This window comes from Dryobates pubescens, chromosome 25 (genome assembly GCF_014839835.1).
Source record: "Dryobates pubescens isolate bDryPub1 chromosome 25, bDryPub1.pri, whole genome shotgun sequence".
Taxonomy (NCBI): Eukaryota; Metazoa; Chordata; class Aves; order Piciformes; family Picidae; genus Dryobates; species Dryobates pubescens.
Window position 1 is genome coordinate 7,729,287 of NC_071636.1, and position 23,262 is coordinate 7,752,548.

Consider the following 23,262-nt stretch of genomic DNA (forward strand, 5'->3'; position numbering starts at 1 on the left):
CCTGGCATTGTGGATGAGCAGGAGTGGGAAATTACCTAGCAGTAATTTGAGTTTGAATTGGCAAGGGGACAGAAGTACAAACAAGAAATAGATATTTAAGGTGTTCAAAATAAGGAAGGGGTGTAATTACATGATTCACTTGACTTTATCAGCAGCAGCCTGTACATGTGTGTTTTAAAGTTGGGCTGAGTTCTGTTACCTAAATATGAGCGACCAGCCTTAGTGTAGCTTGTGGTGTCACAAGGGTGGTGAGCGGGCGTAAGGTGGCCTTTCTGCCTGCTCATGTGCCAGATCCTGCCTGTTGCTGCCTCTTTTCTCCTGGGCTACCTGAAGTGTTTGTGCAGCCATGTGGTAATTCAGACCCAGGAACCGAGCTGAAACAAGTTTGGCAAAAATCCTGATGCAAAGACCATTAGATGCGCGTCGTTATGGCTTCTTCGTTGCTCAGCACATGCAAATATTTAATCTCATGTTTAATTCTGTTTCGTGGGAGTAGGAGCTAGAGGCAAAATCCTAACAACTTGAATGGAATCGGGATTTCCCCTGAAAGCAGGCCCATAAATCTAATGGGAAATTTAAGTCTCAGTGCTGAGATCCGGGCCTGTGTGCCTTGACCCTCAGCTACATGCTCTTGAGGGTGAAGGCAGCATCCGTGTTCGGGTGCTGGCCCTGCTGGGACCTTTGGGTCCCGAATAGGTCCCCGACTGACCCACGCGGCACATTTCATACTACATGGGGGATATTTTATTGCAAAACCCCAGCAGTGGGTCATTAGAGCTAGAAACGGTCCTTCAGGAGCATGCGAAAAAGGAGGTGCACGCGCCAGGAGCAGCGTGAGGCCAGATCTGAGCAGCTCTGCGAGCCTTGTATCCCACCTCATCCCACCTCCTCCCAAGGCCAGGGCATCGCTGGAAATCCCGAAGTTTGCTCGGTGCCTTCCCCCTCCCGAGGGATGGAGTTTCCCCTCTCCCGACCCGCTGCTGGCGGCGAGAGGCGAGCCGACAGGTAGCGCGGCAGAGGGAGGGTGTATGTCGGTGTGTGTGTCTGTCTGTCTGTGCGCGTCTCCTTTGTCTCCAGCAGCCCGTGCAGCGCCGTGCACCCTGCGGGCGGGCGGCCGCGCATCCCAGCGCCGCGCATCCCTCCCTCCTTCCCAGCCCACACCCAGGCAGGCCGAGCATCGGCCCGCCCCCGCCGGCCCCCTCGGCAGATCGTGGGGCTAATTAGCAGCGGGGGGCTAATTGCCAGCAGGGCGTTAGAGCCTTTCCAGTACCACCCCCCCACCCACCCCCGGGGCAGGGCTGCGGCGGGGCGGCCGGCGCTGCCCGGACCGAGCGGCCGCGCTGTCCCCGCTGTCCCCGCAGGCCGGCTTTGTGCAAGCGGGCCGCGATTGGCCGTGCCGGCAGGGCCAGCCCCTTCCTGGCTGCCTGGCATGAATATGCACGGCCCCCCTTCCTCCTCCTCCTCCTCCTGCATGTGTGTGTGTGTGCGGGGAGCGGGGCTCCGCCAGCAGCGCCGCTCCAGCCATGTCAGCTCGGCTCCGCCTGGGCCCACCATGAGCCATGGCCATGTCTGCGAGCGCCGACGAGGAGGACTACGAGTCGGAGCCGGAGCCCGAGCCGGGGCCGGGGCCCGAGCTGGGGCCGGAGCAGGTCCGGGGCGGGCGGCGAAGTTTGCAGCAGCAGGAAGGGAGGGAGGGAGGGGAGGAGGCCGGGGCCGGGCAAGCGCCTCGCCGAGCCGCGCCGCGCCGGCAGCGGGGCCGGGGAACAATGTGGGGTCGGAAGCGGCCCCGGCCCCAACCCGGCCCGGGGCAGCGCCGCCCGCCGTGGGGCTGAGCCCAGCGCTGCCGCCGCTGCGGGTGTGTCCGCGGCTCCCGGCGCTGCCCGCGGAGCTTAGCGGGGCGCGGGAGCCTCCCGCCGGGGGCCGGCCCGGGGCAGAAGCACGGCCTGGGCCGCCGTGGGGGGGGGCACCGGGAGTTCGGTGCCTCCCAGGGCCCCGTCGCTCCCCACGGAGGATTTGTGCCTCTTGGGGGATGGGGTGGGGGGGTGTTCCCTGTTGTTTCCAGAATTATTATTTTTTCTAATAAGATTCCTCAGATAGCTGAGGGGGCTGCAGGACTTGAGGAGGGAGTCAGATGCTGAGCCTGGCTACCGTGCCTTAGTTTGATTTATGGCCAAAACCTCCTTTCCATTCCCAGGGACGAGGGCTGTGGAATAAAGAGAAGGATGTGTACTGAGATGAAAAAAGAACTTTTATTAATACTTCCAGGGTTTATTTTCTGTAGCGTTGGGGGGCTTTGTTGTTTCTTTTTTCCTGTGGGGGAAGGAGAATAAACTTTTTAAATTTATGAAGTAATCTGTGAAAAATAATCCAGAACATATGTTCTAGATTGTGTATTTAACTCTCTAAGAACTAGGCAATTAAAAATGCACCAGGAATAGAATTAAACATGTGTGTGCAATTTAAACATAAACTTGATCGTTTTGTTCAGAACTCAAGGTGTCTTGCCCTTCGAAATAACCAAATGGTTTGCTTTTAGAGACAGGTTTTTGTATGGGCCGGGTATTGAGTCCATCTTACAAACCCCATCTCATTTCTAATAACTTTTGTGTGTTTTGGTTCATAATTGCATCAAGAAAGCAGGCCTGGAAAAGAGTCTGGACTGCTGGTGGTGGGGTGCCTTGGTTGCTCTGCAGATATGGCAGATGTGATGGGGAAACCGTAAGGGCCTTCTACATGAGTGGCACTCACTTGTTGTAGTGTCAGTCCAAGAACCTAAGCTGGCTCTTGGCTGAGTGACTCTATTAAGCCTTTATTTAATTCTGTGGATTGTGTGAGTGTGCAGGCCTCTGCCGCTGCTCAATTTGCTGCTTTACTCCTAGTCCTGGTAGTTAGAATCTTCGGTTAAACCTTGTCCCATGCTAGGCCTTTCCTGTCTGTGTCTTGGTGGGATCACTGTAGGCTTTTCTAAAAGAGGTGGTTCTTGGGAAAGCGGATTGGTCTCCGCTGCATCGTCCCAGTTGGGAAATCACTGCCAGAGGTGCTAGTTCTTGCTGGATGGAATTGGAAAGTTGGTTGATTATGTTTTGAGATTCTCCAGCTATTCTAAAACCCTGAAACTCTGTAGGTTTTGTATTTTTAAAGTTTAAAAACAAAATTAACACCAGAAAGTGAATATTCTTCTCATGGGATCTCTTACAAGATGTGGTCTGATCCTAAATCACTACGCTGCGACCCACAGAGACCTGTGGAGTGGTTTTCTTCTTGTTCGAAGCTGTTCCAGTGATGAAACAGCTCACATGGATCCAGCTGTGTTTTCACATGGGCCTGTATTAACATGTAGTGACTAGATTTTTCTACACAAGGATCTATCAAATCGGTGTCATGGTACCATGATTGTCCCTGGTATGTAACAGATTAAAGGCTTCAGTTCTACAGGTGTGGTTGAACAACACAACTTCAGGTCTTGGGTAGGAGTTTCAAGTCTAAACTAAGAAGTCAAAAGGACTGTTAGGGTTCCCAGCAGAGGAGCAGGGAGGATTTACTGCACTGGTAGTAGTTGCAGTCAGCTTGCGGGGCTTGGAAATGTGCTAGTGCTGCTGGCCATGGCAAAAGCAGCACCCTGCTCCAGCTCATCGGTCTTGCTGGATCACTCAGGGTAGGAAGAAATTTGCTTTCTAACTGTGACACTTCACTTTAGAGTGTGTAAACAGACTGAGAAGAATGCTCCTGGAAGGGGCTGGAGGGATTTGTTCTGAAGCAGTGGTAAGAAGGAAAGTTGCGTTTGCACACGGTGCCCTGAGTCTGTACAACAGACTGGTGTTTTTCTTTCTAAGAGCTCTTGCTTTGCATGCAGCTTATCTATAAAAGCATATTTTTGCCAATATATCTTATTCCACCCCCTAGGCCTCACTCCTACCTCCTCACCACCACAGGAAGGTAAATGGGGACACTTGCACTGGCACTGCCACGCCAGTTTATCATACCCTACACAACATAGCTATGTTGGCAGGAAAGCTGCTGGAGGGTCGCTAATCCCAGATGAACCCACACGGTATAAACTTCTCTATTTACTTGTGGGAAATGGATCTCTTGGTTCAGTAATGGAGTTCTGTGTGGTCACCTGACATTGGTCACGAAGAGCTACATTGTTTTTTGCAGGAGAGGACAAGAAAGTTTGTGGGTATGAATTGGAGGAGATGGTGGCAGTGCACATGTGGAGAGGATTAATTCAATTCTGCTTGGGGGTGACTGATCCTGAAAATGTTCCAGCACCTTCCCTTTCCCTGTTGTGCTGTGTGCTTAATGGGGGACCTTGGATTTGTTTTGCAGGACTGCTCCATCCCAGCAGAAGTATATACATCCAGGAGAGGAAAACAGCTCTCCTGGAGTTTGCATGTAGACTTTGGGGCAGATAGGCTTTAGTCAGTCTGTGAAGTTGACTTGTGCTCATCAGTTAATGCAGCTTTTAAGGGTGTTATTGGCATCAGTGTGATATATTTTTTTTCCCTTCCAGTTTTAAACTAGCTTCTTCCTCATCTGCACTGAATTCTCTCCCCACATCATCATGTTCTTTCTTCGTTTGACAAGAGTTTCTGTTACTGCTGAAGAGATACGAGGGTTTGATGCTGAGTAACTGTTGACTTGGTTGTGCTTATCTTAGAGCAAGACCAAGTGTGAAGCAGGCTGTCAGCCTGCCATGCAGTCTGATGCCAGTCCCTCTATTTCAGGATTAACACAGAGTTAATGATGGGGTCTGTTTCAGAGACCTCTGGTAAAATGACTTTGGTGGATCTCAGTCTGGTGCATTGGGTATGTGTAGTGCTGGTCTACATCACTGCTGGTAATTGTCGGTTTGACTGATGTTCTTAGCAGGAAGGCCGAAACTACATGCCTAGGGACACATCACTGAAGCAGAACAGGACAGTGCAGCTTATTGGCCCTGAGCAGCAAGAAGGGGGCCTTGTTTTCCAGAATTCCCACCCTGTCTGAATTGAAAACATGCCTCTGGCCACCTTTGGGAAGAGGCAAGGAAATAACTGACCAGAAGCGTTTCTGTGGCACCTTGTGGGCTTCTCCATTGCCCAGTATCAGCCCATGGCCCAGCACATTTAGGGTGGTGGTTTAGCTGACAGCAGTTAGGTATTTTAGGTTAACATGTGTGAGTTCTTTTCCTCCATAGTTTTTAATCAGTTGTTACAAAGAAACAACTGGTGATTAATATTTTTCTATTCTAATTATGTTGAAACAATCACATGGGGATGCAGTACAGGGTCACAGGGCAAGTCTGGTACCAGGGAAGTCCTGGGTTCTCATCTTTCTTTCAGTTCACATATGGTTGCATGGACTTGGTCAGGCTACAGCAAATGAGAACAATTGGAATCTGTCCACGTGTTACAGAAGGGAATCACTCCTGTCCTGCAAATGGCAGGGCTGTATTTATGTGGCACAGCACCCTGAAGCAGTGTGTCTAAGATGTCTTGGAGAGATTTACATAGTGGCTACGGAAGCTGTTCAGATGGTACTTGGTTAGTGAAGTGCTTCAGGGTCTCACTGATCTGACCCTGTGATGAGCCTTCAGAAGGGCACAGTGCATGTCCTCGATTTTTCTGAGATGTTGAGTCTGAGTAATGGTATGGTGCTGCTGGCAGCAGTTCAGGCAGGTCGCTGTAGCTGAGTGGTGGAGTAAGACCCATACCAGGTAAAGGCCACTGGCAGAATAGCTTGTTTCTAGGCTGCAGGTTTCACCAACCTTGTTTTTAGGGGACCAGGACCTTCTTCCTCCTGGAATCATTGGCAGGGTCAACTTCTCTTCCTCTGCCAGAGCAGAGGAGTTTGTACGTGAAGTTCCCTGGTGACAACTCCAACAGAGTCTGATCGGTGGTGGGATAGCCCTCGGGGAACATCAGCACCTACTTAATGATGCATTTAACAGCTTTTGAAGAAGGGTTGTCTCCAAAGCTTGATGCTCTTGGTATTTTTGTTTACCTGAGATCTTTCGAGGGATTCTTTGCAACTGCAAAGGTTACAAATCTGTTGCTGTAAACATCAAAGTTGTGTTTCTCTTTTAGTAAAAGTGTGCTCAGAGTGGTGGTGGTGGATGGCTTTTTGGTGACTGCTGACCAGGGAAATGACATATGAGGGAAGAATGTTAAAGTAAGCTGGTAGTGAAAATTTTGTTCGTAGCCAAGATAAGCTAATGTTCTGAGTAGTGACTCCTCCAGGTAGCATTAGAGTTGGAAGTGTCATACCTGGGCTTGTTCCCAGATCTATACAGCCCTGTTGAGAGACTTGAATTGCTGATGACCACCCCACCCAATTCCCTAATTGTTGTCCACCTGGAACGCTACCGAATTTGGTGGGGTTCAGCACTGCGGTGTGGGAGGGTGATCCCAAATGAATGATTTGTACATGGCATTGTAGTTCATAGTGGTTTACCTTTGATGGCTCAGGTTTACTCAGAGTACCCAGGTGCTGTAGAGACCGTGTGGTCACTGCTTCAGAGGCAGGAGTAGACTACTTGTGTGTTGGAGGCAGTAGTCTGGGGTGGAAGAAAAAACATCCATAAAAGAAAAAAAACCCACAACCCTACCAGGCTAACAAGGCTTCTTCTGGAGGTCAGTGCAAGTCTGCTGGCTTCCTAGGTTTTGGTGTAATGGAGGTAGGTATTCAGGGTATTAATATGTTTCAGTATTGGCTTGCATAGTCTTTGTTAGGAGTTTGGGAGAGTGGTGGTCATCCCTTCAGACTCCTTGTACCTTTCTTCTGAAGACTCTTGCTGTGGCCAGAGAGGTATGGACACGATTTCTGTGGAGGTGCTGGAGAACATAGCGGGTTGCTTGTTGATGGTATTTTGGGAAGGTTCTGTCTTAACTGCCTGGTTTTTTATTTTAAGATTTAAGAAAAAAAAAAAATCTCTGAGTTTGCTAGAACTTTTTTCTTGGCAGTTCTCAGAGGTGGCTGCTGAGGACTGCAATCAGCAGGTACAGGCTTTGCTTGAGGATCTCAGTTCATCTCCTTGGGAGAGAAGATGATAGGATCTGCTACATAGATAGGAGACTGTGTTGATCCAGAGCCTAGTTTAGGGCTTAGTGCATTACCCAGTCCTGAGCTTGAGGCCATGGAGCTGCTGTTTGCTGGCCATTTTGGAAAATCCAGGGTAAGGAATCCTGCCATCTCTTGCTCATTAACTGCAAGATAGCTCTGCAGAGTTGTGTGGGGGAGGGTGGCAAATGGCAGTACAGAGCTGGGGACAGGAGCTGGGAAGGAAATCTTTAGATAGGTTTGCTACCAGGGCTGGGACATTGTAAAACTGCAGTCTGAGCTGGAAGTCCTGCAGCATCTCTTCACTAACATCGACCTGGAATTTATCTGGCTGACTGCCACGTGCTAAATAAACCCCAAGTCATGTTGGAGGCTCCTTCTACCCCCTTGAATCCCAGCCCCTTTCTGGAATAGCAACCCACAAGCCAGATTTTCTTCTGTGGAGTTTGAGCGACCACTTTGGAGCCCCTTGAAACTAGATACTAGTGGGAATTCCTGCAAGGCCTCTCCAGCCTTGCTGGCTGTGACATCCTGGAGTGAAAAACGTGGCTTGGATTGAGAGTTGGTGGGTTGGTAAAGTAGTGCAAACCCAGCTAGTACAGTTTGAATTTCCTAACGAGCAGTGAAGAGGGCTGGGGAGATAAGAAATGCTACAGTACAGGGAGATCAGAGATCTGAACCTCTGCTTTCAGCTGTGTGGTGGTGATTTGTAGAGAAACCCAAGTCGTGTGGTGTGGTCTGGCTTCAGACATTTTTTTTGTACCTTCACCTTCCTGTCTTTTCTTCCTCAAGGATTCTCAGATTCTATGTTCATGCCATGCCTTTTTACAGCTTGTGTCTTTGTAGCGTCCTGGCACTTGTGATGCTGTCCTCAGAATTAGGACTTGGCTCATGTTACTGTGGCAGAGTCAGGAGCTGTCTTTCAGCTGGAAAAGTACCGAGTTTGATTTTTCCTTGAAAGAGATTGCATTTTAAAGAGGCCACTGATGGTGTCCTAACTGCTCTTTGCCTTCTTACAAAACTTAATTGTGCTCAAACCTAGTGGTAAGGAGTCAGATGCACACCCAGAATCTTCCACGTGCTGTTGGCTGGGGGTAACTGCCCAGGTGGTGGTTGGTGTTTTGGTTTGACTTGTTCCCACTGATGTCTAGCCTTTGTTTTGTGTCTCGCTTCTCGTGCTAGTGGAAGGAGACTGATAGAGAGAATGGAGGAGTGATTCATGCGGAGGAAGGAAATTATCTCTTATCTAGGTTGTCTCTAAGCCAGTCTGGGCAGAGCTGTCTTTATCCTTGAGAGGCTGCAAAGTTGGTCTAAAAAGTAAATATTTATTCTGTAGAGTGTGTGAAATTGATCTGAAATCCTGGTTGTGGATAGAAAGGAAGCTACTCTTGCCTGTGTTCTCATGGCATAGTGTGATTCCACCTGCAAGTGGAATGAAAACTTCTTTGGAGGAGTGTAATTAGCTTGCTGAAATCTGTGTAACGTTATCAACTAAGAAGGTTCACCTCAGTTATGATAGTAGGTTCTGTGGGAAGAGAAAGTGAAGGGGTCTAGCCCCTGGGTTCTCTGCTTTCCCAGCACTGAGATTCCTGGAATGGAGACTGTTAAAATATCAGCACTCTTCTTCATCTTGGAGATGAAGTCGTCACTGGAGCTTTGCTAAGTCATCTGGGACGTCAAATACTTGGCAGTGTGGCTTTTTTCTAGGGTTGTATAGTAGAACACTTGGGGGAGCTTTTGTAGTACCAAATCAAATGTTTCCATACCTGCTCCTTGAAAAACTGAGGTGGAAGTTCAGCATGGCTTTTGTAAAGCCAGCCTGCCCCTGCCTTGGTGATTGCCCACAGTTCAGCAGGAAGAAAAGGTGAAGCTGGCTGGACTGGTGGGATGTGCAGAAAATAGAAAAAATGTGTAATGTTAAAGCAGATGAACTTTGCTGTCCTACTACTATAATCTTTCTGGAGAAAGCAATCAGTGGTAAGAATGAGCCAAGCCAATTCTTGTCTAATTAGCCCCATACAATTAGATGGTGTTTGGCTTGAGCTGTAAGTTCTTGTGTATAACAGGGAGTTTCTTAGAGAACATGAAATGTGGGTACCCAGAGTGAATATCTTGCAGTTAACCTAATCATTTAAAACCTTTTCATGCTCCTTTAGCTTCTGTCTTTAAAGGTCATTGAAATCTAGACCTGGGATGCCCTTTTTAGCCTTTGACAGCATCAGTTAGTGTTCTATTTTCGAGCACTTGCTAGTATTGGATATGAGGGGAGATGCTTTGGAAAGGCTTTGTTTTGTGGTTTATTTCCCACTTTATCACTTGCCAGTAGTTCATACTTTCCTGGTTTTCAGGGAGGTTGCTGTGGCTTGAGCCATTGCTGCCAAGTGTTTCCCTGATGTATCTTAACCTCAAAATTACTTTTGCTGCCTCCTTGGATTCTTCTGCTTCCAGCAGAAGAGGAAAGTAGAGCTGGCTTAACCTGAGCGCAGTCCTAAGAGCTTCCTAACCCAGAGCTCAGCAGTGGCACAGATCATCTCGACCTAAGCCAAGCATATCGCTTGGGCTGTGGTCCTGCATTGAGCTGTGCATAAACCCATTCTCCCTGCCCTCCTGTTGAAGTGGGCTTGCTGTAGGCTTGAGAGCTTTCCTTTATGCCTTGGTTTCCTTGTCTTTTTACAGTGCATCTTTTTTTTTCAGGTCAGGGGATTCCTTTAGCTATAAGTAGTCATTTTCATTGTCTGAGCATTGCCTGTCTGCTTATTATGCAGTTAGTTTTACATCAAACACATCACAGCTGCTGTCCGAGGGGGCTGTGTAGTTTGATGGTACGTAGGGTGTGGGATTAACGTGGTGCGTCTGGCTCTTTCAGAACAGGGCAGTCGGACGGCCCAAAGGGAAGCTGGGCACTGCTTCTGCGGTGAAGCTCGCGGCTAATCGGACAACTGCGGGGGCCCGCCGGAGGAGGACGCGATGCCGCAAGTGCGAGGCCTGCCTGCGGACAGAGTGCGGCGAGTGTCACTTCTGCAAAGACATGAAGAAGTTTGGGGGACCTGGCAGGATGAAACAGTCTTGCATCATGAGGCAGTGTATCGCAGTAAGTACACCTGACCTGCAGCCTGTCGGACCTTTCTTTCCTGTATCTCTATCTCCTGGTTACAAGGTGTGGATCTGAGAACTCTGCCCTGAGTAGTCTCAAGTGCATCAGACAAAGCAGCATAATCCCTGCCCTCTCAGTTCACATCTCTTCTTCCCTCCACTTTTCATCTTCCCCAAATCTTAAACCAGAGTGCTACTAAAATGTGACAGTACAGTTGTCATTCTCAGTAATACAGAAGCCGAGATTATCAGTACACTGGAAATCTGCACTCATGTCAACTGAAATTGTGGGATTTGGGGAAGAAGAGTGGGACTGACTCAAAGTGAGAAGAGGCCTGGTTTTTTTTGCATCTCTGAAATTCCCAAGGAAAGCTACCTTGTAATAATCCTTATAATCTTAACTACCTCAGCAAATTAGGGAAGTCTTTGCAGTCCTCCAAGTTTTTGGCACTGGTGACCCCAGTCCCAAGCTACTTGAGATGTGAATTTCAATTTGCTTGAATATAGCAGAGGGTCTAATCCAGATGAGCCTAAGAGCCATCAAGTCAGGATCTTGTTTTCCTCAGGGACTGAAAATGGTTTTCTGAGGATGAGCATAAGAACCAGACAAGCAGGCAGTCGAAGACTGTTTCCTGGGCTCCTGGTGATATGTTTCTTAGAAGCTTCTTGAGTCATAAGTGATAGCTTTGTATTTAACAAATATTGGCATGTTCATCCATTAAGTTGTCCAAGCAGTTTTTGAATCCACTGCTTTCATACTGACTGTTGTGGAGCTTCCTCTCAGGTCTTATGTCTGCAATGCCCCCATTCAAGGATAGAAATCAGATTCAGTTTTTTATCTTAATTCTTTGGAAGGTCTTGTTTATGGTAAGGGTTTGGGCTTTTGTTGGTTTTCTTCAGGAATGCTGTTTATTCATAACTGAAACATCACTCCATCTATACTCATTTTTCTCTTGTTACAGTTGCTTCACTTAGGTTGGTTTTGTTTGGTTTTTTTTTTTTGGGGGGGTTTTGTTTTGTTTTGTCTTCCTTTAGTTCTGATGGAGTAACTGAAGTTGAGGCATTAAATTACTTGTTCTCACACTGATGAAAAACTGATAAGCACTTAAGTTTTCCAGTAGCTGCTCCTGGAAGCTCACCCCACGTTTTGTTCTAAGCCATGCACTGTTCTTGACATAGAGGATTGGATTCAGCTCTGCTGGGTCTTTCAGTAAAGCACATAGAATATCTACCTTTCCACAGAGTGCTTTTGCAGCTCAAGTATCTTTTCTTTGAACACTTGATTTCCTGGAGTGTGGCATGAATTGAACAGCATGGATGAAGAATTTATTATTCTCTAGAGGGAAGAAATAGTGAAATTGTGCTGCCTTTTTAGTGGAGGGATTAAATTAGGGCTGCAGTGCGCTTTCTTGTCCTGACTGATGAAGGAAGTGTTCATACTAAGCTGTTTGACTCTTGATAGCACAGTGAGTCTTCTGGAGAGGAGCTGGGTTTTCTGGCTGATTGTAGTCATCTTCTAATGAAGAAGTATTTTTCTTCTCAGTACCTGCAGCTTTATATCCAGAAGCTGTGGTTAGAGCACAGGACTTGGTAGCTGAAGTACTCCACTTCCTTGTCCTATCCTTCCATGCATTCAAGGCAGCAGCATCTCAGGTCTCTCTAGGTTCTTGTTGATGTAAATAGCAGGGGGAATATTACAGACTTCCTTAGAACAACAAAAGCACAGAAAATGAGCAAGTTGGACTGTTGCAACTTTTAGGGGTGCTTTACATTTCTATTAGCGATCCTACTGTCTTTACTCTTGTTCATTATGTTCTCTAACAATTGCAGTAGTAATATATTGTAGTACTTACCCAACAGCTTCCAGCAAAAAAACCCTATCCTTGAAACACCAAAGCAAGGCTCTGTGGAAGTAATGATCCCTACAGTTCTGGGATTGTGCTTTCCTCTAGTTAATAACATTGACAATATTAACTAGACACAGCCTTTCATTAAACTCGGAAGCCTTAAGAGAGCCTGTACTGCTGATCAGAGAATGGGAAACTCCTCTGCATCGCTAGTTCAATCAAGAAAGGAAACAGCAGTGCCTGGGACACTTCATGCTGCATTGAGTAGGTCTGAAGGGAGTGTAGGGCTCTGCTGGGAGGACAGGTAGTGGCTGGCTTCAGTTCCAGCCCGTCAGTGGGACAGAGCTTGTTGTGGCACAGAGAAGATTCCTCAGACACACTTGCTCCCACCAAGAAGAATCATTCTGCTCCTGTTCTTGTGGGGGGATATAAATATTTCTCGTGTAGGAGATGAGACAAAACAAGTGGACAGGGCTTTTATGTCCCTGAATATCTTAGTTTTTTTCTGGCTTACTTGCTGGTGGAGTGGGACCCTGGATATTCTTCTTCTTGTGCTTGGAGGACAGGTGGGAATTAAATAGCATTTGCAAAATGTTTTTAAAATGGAGTATGGGTAAGTAGTGGCATAAGAAAGCAGGGAAATGTTGCTGTAGCTGCTGTATCAAATATTGGGGAGGGGCAGCACACTAATGACTTAACTCCAGCTAGGCTTTTTCTGTCTGGAACCTGCCAAAGGATGAGGTGCTGCTGCATGGATTTGATTTGGTGTGCAAGTACACATTGAAGGATTTTGTTCGCTACATCTATGAGAAATCCTTGCCATGGAAAAACCACACCTCTGCCTCTGGCTGTTTAATAGTTAAGGACGTGCAACCTAATCGATTGCATTTGACCTTACAGACAACTTCTTAGGAGGATCTTCCTTTTCTTTCTTGTAATGTAATAATGTATTGCCACAACCCAGAAGTTTGTTACTCATTAGCACAAAGGTGGCTTTTTAATTAGACTGGCATTCGGTACCTTGATGCAGGTGACAGACATGCAAGATGCTGCAGATCTTTCTCTGCCTCAGCAAAAGACAAAAAAACCTGCACTACTCTCCTTTTAAGTGTTTGTGCAGTCATTTTTCAAATGTTCAGGTTGGGAGCAGGGCCTAAGATAATGGACTGTCAGTCAGGAAGAAGTCTGTTCTTGGTTCTGTTGAAGGCTTGCTGTGAGACCTGTATTGTGTCCCACAACATCTGTCTGCCCGGCTTGTAAAATAGGGGAGCTGCCAAATTGCTAGTCAGATTGTGAGCCTTAATGGATGTGAGTAGTGATGTTCTAGGTTGCTGCCTTCCCCTCCCATTGGACACTAGTGAAGTGACTTGCATGCCAATGTTTATGTCAGCTCACAGACTCGGGGGACCCACGAAAAAAAGCCTTTTCTTCCATCCCTGGGATGCCACACGAATCTGCGTTGCTCCAGGGAAGGCATTTTGATTCCATGACACATGTCCTGTGATGCTTGGTCTGGGTGCCCAGCCCTGATGGTTACCAGTTTTTCTTGCCTTTGTTGCTCTGCTGGGCTGGAGCCTTCAGCAGTTTGCAGAATTAATCCTGATTTATCTCCTCTTTGAAATGAGGGTGCTGTAAATGCACTGAGTTCTTCTGTTCCGTGTGTCTTCCGTGTCCTGACCAAGACTTCTTTCTGATGTGTGTAAACAGCCGGTGTTGCCTCATACTGCTGTGTGTCTGGTGTGTGGAGAAGCTGGGAAAGAAGACACCGTGGAAGAGGAGGAGAGCAAGTTTAATCTCATGCTAATGGAATGCTCCATTTGTAATGAAATCATACACCCAGGATGCCTTAAGGTGAGTACAAGGATGTGATACGCATTGGAAACAACAGCTGGATGAGTTATCACCTTAATGTCAAAGTAGTGCACAGAAATTTGAGAGCCTTCACTTTTTTTTTGTCTTTGGAAACCTAAGTGAGCAAGGAGTTGTTTGTGTGAAGCAGAGTGACAGCCATGGCACGTGCAGACCTGACTGGCAGGCCGGCTTCTTTGGTGTAAGCAGAGACTCTTGCTTTGAACAGCCTCCAAAATCTGGACATGCAAATGTCTTCTGGGATGGCTTCTGGGGTTTTTGTTTTGTTTTTCTTTCTACTTTGGCTTCTTATTTAAGGAAGTGAGGAGTTTTAGCTGGGGCAGGCAGCTGAAAGAAGGCAGGGAAATCTGCCTGTACCTTTGGATGAGTTAATCACAGTCCCAGTATCAGTGGCCCCTTCATGTGCCCCTCAAAGTAGTTTGCTGTTTATGTTGGTCAAAGCACAGATGTGCCAGGCAGCTGGCTTTAAAGATGTTAAGAAAGAATGTTGCAATAGAAAGACTGCAGCTCTAGAGGGCAAACTGAGTGATTTTTGAGCTGCAGGAGCTGCTCACCCTTGGCTGACTCAAGTCCTGTGCGCAGCTACATCCTTTGCTGGTAACAGAAGTGTCATTTTGGGCATATCTTTGGGTATTAGCATTTAGAAGTCTCCTTTCTCCAGAGCTAGTTTGTTTCAACCAATCAGCCATTTCCTGTTGCTGATTTGTTTATGGTTAAAATGATTTGCCCAAGCAAATGCAGAAAGCAGCTTTTGGCCCTTCTGGGATCTCTGGAAGGAGAGGTATGTTCCTTATGCAGGCCTGGGGTGATGCTCTCCTGGCCTTTATTTTTGTGCTGTACACAGCACAGCAGCAAGCTCTCTGTGTGTCATTTATTAGAGCAGAAAGCAGGGAGCTGGCAAACCAGAACTGTGGCTGTCTCCCTGATTCATGAAACTGGTGCTCACAGCTCCTGCCACAGATGGCTCTGAAAGGGAGCTTTGCTTGCTAGACTCAGCTTAAAACAGGGCTTTGGGGGCTGGTGAAGCAAGGGGAGGAGCTGCTCGTTTTTCAGATGTACCTCAGTTCTGGCTTGCAGCTGCTGCTTTGCTGTTCCTGTCCTTCCTGAAAGTGCCCTGTGCTCCCCCATCTCTTGCTTTCCAGTGTCAGTGGCACTTCATGGCCAAGTCCAAAGGACACTATTGGTGTCTAATGACAGTTTGAGTATGGTTTCCCCTCCCCATACCACATTTGGGACTGGTTGCACAGGATGTGGGTCAGATGTGTGAAATCAGGCGAGTGCTTTTTGTTCTCTTATGCATGTATGATGTCCTGAGTGCTGTTTTGGTAACAAGGAGCAGTGTTGCTTTGGGTGTTTCTGGAAATTAAGAGGAGGGAGATTTACAGTATGCCTTGTATGTCTGGTGTTTGAATTCCTCAATGCTTCTGTTGAGCTGAAATGCTGGGGAAACTGGTACTGTTTATTGACTGAGACAAAAGGGAACTGGTAGGATTTCAGAATCATCTTGTAAGGCAAGATGAGACTCTGCACAAGGGAACAGCAAAGAAAAATGGAGCCTCTTCCTTGGATCCCTCCTTTTTATTCTCAGTTTCCATGATTTTTTGTTTTCTTGTTGCTGTGTTTACTTGTTGCTCAAGCCCTTGACGTGGGCTTAAGCCCAGAGGATGGAGCCTGTAAATAGTTCTTGTGGGAAGCATCTTTGAATGCAGACACAGCCCCAGGGCAGCTGCTTTGGCTGTCCAGCAAGAGGAAGTTCCTTCCTGTTGTCCTGGGTGAATGGGCAGCAGTACATGTGAACTGCCAGTCATCCCCAGTTAAACGTCCAGTGCTTTTGGGAGAGACTGGAATAAACTGCATCACTAAAGGGAAGGCTTATTCCCATGTGGAGTGAATTTCCTCCAGGACACATCTCCAATGTTTGTGGAATGGTTTGGCATGTGCAGTGGCTAATTTGTACTTGAGGGCAGGTTGTTCATGGTTGGAAGTCCTTCCTCTTGCAGCTTCCTTATTTGGCTGTATGTGTTGGTGGTGGGTTTTCTCCATGAAAAAGCAGCATCAGGGGATGACATCTTTGAGAAGATTAACGGTAGCTCAGGTGCATTTGTGCTCTGATAAACTTGGAGCTTTGAAGGGCTTCTGTGGGTGTCTTATGTTGAGGGAGCCCTGGATGCCAGAGCACGTTAGGTGCTTGTGTTTGAAGCGTGCTGAGGACAGCCAGAAAGCTCCATACACTAAGAAGTGTCATGGGAGGTTTCTGACACACTCTTTTCACTGAAAATACTATACCAACACAAATGCTCATTTTGCTGAACAGTTTCTTCCGAGAAGGATCTTGGTGAGTGTTTTGCAAGTGCAGCATTGCTTCCAGAGGGAGCTAGTGAGATTTTGGGAGGGATGTTATATTGCCTTTTGTTGTTAGAGAGTGTTTGAGCTGCACCAATAGTGATTAATTTTTCTTTCTGTGTCTCAAATTTCTGGTGATGCTGGTTAGCATGTGTAGGTACAGTGTCTGATGCTGCTTCCTTAAGGAAAAGGGGTTTGTTTTCCCCAGGAGGAGCCTGTTCTTTCTCATCTTAGGTGGATATAATGATAATGATGATGGAAAAAGTGAATGTTTAGGTGCTTTGTCTGAAGAGCAGGAATACAATGCCCTTTCCCAGCACAGCTGCACTGCTGCCTGTGGCTTCAGCCCTGGTGTGTTGTGTTGCCGGTGTCGCTTCAGCCTTGCCACTGCCAGAATCAGTGGCTGTCACTCAGCAACATCAGATCAGCATCCTGGGGGCTCCATATTTCCCAGCAAGAAGACTTCACAGTAGCATGGTTTGCAGTTCAGACATTCTGATGCTGCAGGTTGGTGTCTGAAGATGTTCCATGCTGTAGCTTGGCCACCCACCTGTTGCTTGTAACAAACACTCAGAACTGGCTCCCACCAAGCCCAAAAGGCTTGGGATGATTTGGTGGCAGGTTTGTGTGTGTCTAATTAGCTTGCTTACAGTTCCTCACATCTGTTCGGTTCCTTAAACTTCACAGAAGGGACAGAGCTGTAATGCTTTCCCTTCACTAGCATTTGTTCTATATTCAGTGCAGGAAATAACTTGTTCCCAACTTGGGCCCAGGGCCAGGATTTTTTCCCCCGAGGCAGAGATGTATACAACAACTCCTGGAGTATCTTACACCTACCATGGGAAAGAAAGTTCAAAGGCATACAGTTGTGATAAAACCAGTATTTAAATTCTGCCCACTTCATTTACTCATTTATTAACTCCAGAAGACTTGCTGAGGGAGACTGACATGTCATCACTCTGGCTAGATGGTGAAACTAGACTGACTGCTGTCTGCCTGGAGAACCTGAGGAAGCAGCTCCCCTAAACCCAAGGGCTTGCTCCAGCACAGCTGGTGCCTTTTCACTGAGCTGGGAGGAGAGGAGGAAACACTTCAGAAACATGAAAACTCTGCAGATCTCTGCCCCTGCCTGTTTCAGCAGCAGTCTCCTGCTACTGTGCTGCTGATGCCAGTGCCCAGCTATTTGTCTTGACAGCAACATGTTTTTGTTGTCTACAATAGTAATGAATTAGTCTTTTTTTTTCCCTTCCCCCCAGAAGGCTTTTTTCTGAATATATAATAGCCCTTAGATGTGAATGTGCCATCAGAGAGTGTGTGTAGGGCATTCTTAGCTTAGCTCTACTTCTCTTCCTCAGTTCCATTCACAAAGGTGTCTTTTCAGAAACACCTGTCTCCTGTTTGGAAAGTCATGTGAGTTTCTGTATGGGAGTTCAGAAGCCAGCAGCTTCTCAGCTGCACAGGGCAGAGCCCTCCTGCTACCGCAAGTGTAACGGCTCCGAGTGTGCAGCTTCTCCTTCCAAAAGCACGATGTCACAGTCTGAGAGGCAGTGAAGTGAAGGAGTAGCAAGCATTTCTCTGGACTAGCTGGGTAAATGTGGGTGTGAGAAAGCTTAAAAATGCCTTCATGTGTCCAGGCTTCTGAATAAAAGTGCCTGTTCTCAGCTGACTTGGCATCACCGTTCTCATTGGCACATGGGCTTGAGGACTGGAGGCAAGGGACTGTTAGTTCTGATCCATAAAGAAAAATATTTTAAGCAACACTTGATTACAGTGCAGGGTGCTTGGCTTCTAAAAATGCCAAACAGTATTAATGTATGGGAAAAAATCCCATCCTGTGAAAAGATCGGACTGTGCCGTGCTCTGGAGGCCGGCGGGCTGGCTTTGCAGATAAGTGGTGTGGGAGGACATTTGGACATGGCGTGATCACGGTTGCGGGTTTGGGGTGTTTTGGTTGGGGTGGGTTTTGTTTTTTTGCAAGAGCAGAATGTGCCCTGTGTTAATTGGAATGGTGGCTGACCTTCACAAAAAGCCCAGACCCTGAACCCTTTGTCAGATACCAATTTGGCCAGCATGCTTTCCTCCTCTGGTGACATCATCAGCGTGGGAGTTATGCAGGTCCAAGGGCTTGCTCAGCAGCACCAGCAGGATGGTGCAGCACCTGCGGTGCTCTGCCTCTCTTTTCTGCAGCCCTTGGGAGGGCAGCAGTCGGTCAGAGAAAACTGGGCTGTGCAAAATGTCCCTGAATGATCAACCTGGAGCCTTCTGCAGGTTTTTGTAGTATGTTGTGAACTGAGCTGTGTTTCTCTTTCACCAGGTGAAGGAATCAGATGGTGTGGTGAATGATGAGCTGCCGAACTGCTGGGAGTGTCCAAAGTGCAACCATGCAGGGAAAACTGGAAAAGTGAGTTTACTGGGAATAAGTGGTGCTGGAGCGAGATACAAAATCTCTGGCATTCCCTCTGGCTTGTAGATAGAATTTTGCCCAAGACCAGCTTTGGATTTTTGTGCTTAATTCAAATGAGTTGAAGGAAATAAGCTGATGGCTTCCTGTTCTTTAATATCTGTTGTATTCTTGTTCCTTGTACCAACACTTCACCTAGAACCTGGGGAATATTTAGGTTAGTTCTGTGCACTGGTGCATGTTAATTTGTAAAATGAAAATACTCCTTGGAAAGGGAAAATAGTCCAGAAGCAGTTTTGCATAACCTGAAGTGTCTGCTGGAATTGGTGAAACATTCTTGCTTTGCAAACTGAGCCAGACACTTGTAAGTCCATAGTTAAAAACCCAACTTCATGAAGGTTGAAACTGCTTTACTCTTACTCCTCGCTAATAATTTTGCCTGCTACAAAGTGATTATTAACCCACCAGTGCTGGATGCAACTTAGACAAAGAGCTGAAAAAGGGGTAAGATATAAAGTTTGCTTGTGTTTTGTGTCTCTTTGGCGTACAAGCAAAAGCGCGGACCAGGATTCAAATACGCATCAAACCTCCCGGGCTCGCTGCTGAAAGAACAGAAAATGAACAGAGACAACAAAGAAGTAACAGATGCTGCAAAAAGGAAAGGGGATTGTGAGGAAACTCCCAGGAGGAAGTCAGAGGAACATTCCAAAAAGACTCAAGTTGACTCAATACTGAGGAGAAAATCAGATGAAGTGCATCTGTGGAGGAAAAGGAAATTTGAGAAACCCCCAGAACCCACCATGAGAAAGCGGGTATGGCAAACCTCTCTTGTGTGCTTACACAGATGTGCATGGGCTGGCTGGGGATGGTGTCTCTTGCCTTCTGGCTTGTAGCTCATTTTGAAATCCCAGATTGTTACCAAAAAAAATTGAGATGTTTTACCTTCCTTTCTGCAAACTGCTCGTCTGATAGGACAGTAGTTTGAGCAGTGACACTTGGGTTGATGTTCAGAGGCTGAAAACACTGGCGGCTGTTCTGTTCAAAATACTGGAATCCCCTCTTTAACTGAAAAGTCTTTATAAGGTGCTTGTTAGGAGCAAGATGAAAATGAATTTTTAATGGACAGTTTTTTCTCTCTCCACATGGTGGCGCGTGGCAGCTGGATTTGAGGCTATTCAGGGATCTACAACACAAAACCCATCAGAGTGACCTTTAGAAGTGACACCTTCTGTAGCCTGCAGAGAGGAGGAGCTGCTCACAACAGTGACATAGACAGCTTTTCCCTGAATCTGGCAGTCAGAGCTTTGGGGCCAGGCAGGGACATTCTGAATTGTCATGTGGATTGCAAATTACGATGCTTGGGGTGTACAGAAACTCTGGTTTTCAGAGGTAGAAATAAGGACTTGGATTTAATGTGTTTCATGAGGACTGAGGGCTTTAAAACCAGATTCAGTGACTGGTTTTGTATTGCATATGTAGCTGATGAGGAGTGGCAGGCAGCCTGCCCTGCAAGGCTTGACAATGGGAACACTGGAGTCTGGTAAATGTAGGGACTGGGGTTGCTTTGGTGGAGTGAGAGAGCAGAGTTCCTGGTACCAGTTTATGCCTATCTGCTTTCTGGCCATGCTTTCCTTTCCCATTCCTCTGGACTCGCTGTAGTGTTGATGGATGGCTTGAACTGTTCCATATAAGCCCCACAGTGTGTGAGGAAAACACTGTGCATCACCACCAAACCTTCATCAGACAGCACAACAAGTGTCCTGTTTTGGGGTTTTTACTTTTCTTTCTTCCAACAGCTAAAACTTGGAAAAGAAGACAAACTCTTCAGGAAGAAGGTACTTTGCCTTTTTAATAGATGTGTTCTCAATCCCTTTTAATCCCTTCTCCTCATGTGAGCTGAACGGTGAGCCAGTTTCTCTATCAGTCATGTCCTTGTGTCATTGCAGGTGTTTTTATTATCCCATTTACATCCTGAAATTACAGAATCTCTCTCATGGAAGCTTGACATTCCAGGATAGTTTAGCAGCAGTGTCTGGTTTGATATTTTCTGGAATCCCACAGTAAAATATAGCAGCAAGATGTGTTTTGATGACCCAAAGGAGTAAAATTCTGTTTCTCTACCCATGTTTTGCTCTTCCTGTGTGGCTGAATCTTGGTCTCTGCCGCACAGCCCCTCAGTGGTCTGTACCACAGCACATCCCTGGTGTCCCCACTGACACTCCCAGGGGTGACCTGGCAGATGGGTGCAATTCCCTCTCACAATCTGGCATGATAACAGAAGTCTGACACCTTTAAGCACTCCATGTGAAGAATGCTGCAAGCTGCAAGTAGTCTGATGTTGTAATTTTTTTTATTCTAACCTGTCATTAACTTGCTGTGACCTCTCCCTTTATATGTTAATTTAAAGACAGGGTGATCAGCTTTCTCTGCTGTGTGCCACAGTCTGAAGCATGGGAACACATCCACTGACTTGATCCAATTAGTTTGTTGTGCAAGCACAAACCTTGTGATGTAACAAGTGTGTTCACAGCAGTTCACTCTTGCTTGCCAGTTTAGGTCTCTTCTTGTTAGAGATATTTTGTTATAACATTTGGTGTCTTCTTTCTTGCTGGTAGTGATCAGATTAGACTGGAAGCCTTCCCTGGTCTTAGTTTGTAGGTCTCTCACACTTCTGTCTGGTGTGCATCAAAGAGAAGTTTGATGAACACAAACAAGTGAAGTACAGTTTGCTATTGGGATCAGCAGCTGGGGCAGGGAAAGAAGGTGCCAGCTAACTCCTGGCAGCCTGCATTGTGTTGGAGATGGTGTCAGCATGAGGTCTTGTCAGGCTAGCGGCGTGTCAAGCCTGTCAGTTACATCCCAGCTCTGTATGCACCAGAGGTGAGGGAAGCTTGAGAAGACAGGAGTTTAGTAGATGTAAAGGGGAAGATAAAGCTAAAGAAACAAGGCTGTGAGTGTCCAGCAGTAAGGGCCAGGGCAGCACAGCCGCAGTGCAAGTCGGGGAGTACAATCCAGGAGGCCTCAGACATTGGCCTTTTGGCCCCTGGGCATGAATGCATGTCAGCAGTGCTCCCGGTGGGTGCTTTACCCAGTCAGAGTGGCCCAAGCCTGGTTTCTTCTGGCCTGCTGGGAAAAAGCTGTCTATGGCGTGCTGCTCATCTCCTGAATAGAAATTGTCCACTGTGTAACGAGTAAGGCCCTGAAATCCGCAGGATTCTGCATGGTGACTAAATGCATTTATCACTCGCTGGGAGTCCACAGAGCCGGTAGCTGGACTCCTCATCCGTGATGGCACTTGAACTTGATACCTTTGGCCGATGAATGTACCCTTGTGCTGGGATGGGTGGGGCCCAGCGCTGGCAGGCAGCCCGGCCCCCCCGGGCAGGGCTGCCTGTGTGGAGCATCAGCATGTGAAGTATTGCTGAGTGTGTTCTTGCTGCAATAGTCAGCCCTTGTCTCTTCCTTTTCAGCGGCGATCGTGGAAGGCTCCAGATGACCGAACTGCCATGATCAAACCCCTGCGGCGCCTGAAGCAGGAGCCAGAGGACGACCTGCCAGAAGCACCCCCCAGGTCCAAGGATAGTGACCAGTCACGGTCCAGCTCGCCCACTGCAGGTCCCAGTACAGAGGGTGCCGAGCCCAGGGACAAGAAGAAGTTCAAGATGAGGAGGAAAAGGCGGCTTCCCAATAAAGAACTGAGCAAGGAGCTCAGCAAGGAGCTTAACCAGGAGATCCAAAAAACCGAGAACAGCCTTGCCAATGAGAATCACCAACCCATCAAATCTGAACCTGAGAGCGAGAACGAGGAACCCAAGCGTGCTTTGAACAACAGCGAGAGACTCCATAGGTTCAGCAAAGGGTTGAACGGGACTCCCCGGGAGCTGAGGCACCAGCTCATCCCCAGCCTGCGAAGCACCCCACGGGGAATCGCCCGGCCGCCGCCCTCGCTGTCTCCTCCCAAATGCATTCAGATGGAGCGGCACGTCATCCGGCCACCTCCCATCAGCCCCCCTCCAGACTCGCTCCCCCTGGATGACGGGGCAGCCCACGTGATGCAGAGGGAAGTCTGGATGGCTGTCTTTAGCTACCTCAGTCATAGGGACTTGTGCATCTGTATGAGAGTTTGCAAGACCTGGAACAGATGGTAAGGAGGGCGGGAGGCTGAGCCGGGTCTAACGTGTAGTGGGATGGACACAAAAGGGAAGTGGTTCATGTAAGCACTAATACCTCCTAGAAGAGGTTGTCACTGAAGCTTTTGTTGAGCCCACGGAGAGGGTGTGACCAGCCGTGTCTGGCTAAGTAGCATCTTCTGCTTTCTCAATGCAGTTCCCAGCATTTCTGATGGGAATTGTGTGTGTGTGTGTGTGTGAGAGCCTTGGCGTCAGCCTGCCGGGGCTGTAGCACCCAGAGCAGCCTGTTCTGTAGTTAAACACCACAATGTTCTTGCCTGCTGGAACAGCCAGTCTAGGTCATGCTCAGTCTTGGTGTCATTCTGCCCCAGGACTTCCTGACTGCTTATACACTCATTTGTTCAGCTCAGCTATTAAATATCTATTGAGATATAGTGAAGATCTGCCCTGGATGTGCTCAAAAGATCTATGCTGATCGTTCCCTGCGGAGGGGACGTGGAGAGCCATCCTGGCTGTGTTCTGTGCCAGCAGAGATGAT

At 47.6% G+C, this 23,262-nt stretch overlaps 2 protein-coding genes across 8 annotated transcripts in view; one reads left to right on the forward strand and one right to left on the reverse strand.

Moving 5' to 3' along the window:
• The window catches only part of P2RX4 (purinergic receptor P2X 4), a 271,548-nt gene that overhangs the window by 181,295 nt on the left and 66,991 nt on the right, over positions 1 to 23,262 (reverse strand). The gene's annotated exons all lie outside the window — the stretch shown is intronic.
• Positions 1 to 23,262, forward strand: part of KDM2B (lysine demethylase 2B) — a 115,746-nt gene that overhangs the window by 88,845 nt on the left and 3,639 nt on the right. For 5 of the 7 annotated variants that reach the window (XM_054172957.1, XM_054172959.1, XM_054172960.1 and 2 more), the window contains 6 exons: positions 9,908 to 10,132; positions 13,689 to 13,832; positions 18,508 to 18,594; positions 19,137 to 19,406; positions 20,391 to 20,429; positions 22,065 to 22,738. In XM_054172957.1, the coding sequence (XP_054028932.1) occupies positions 9,908 to 10,132; positions 13,689 to 13,832; positions 18,508 to 18,594; positions 19,137 to 19,406; positions 20,391 to 20,429; positions 22,065 to 22,738 (1,439 nt within the window). The remainder of the gene's footprint in view (positions 1 to 9,907; positions 10,133 to 13,688; positions 13,833 to 18,507; positions 18,595 to 19,136; positions 19,407 to 20,390; positions 20,430 to 22,064; positions 22,739 to 23,262) is intronic. The other 2 variants (XM_009909592.2, XM_054172958.1) reach the window with 2 other exon arrangements.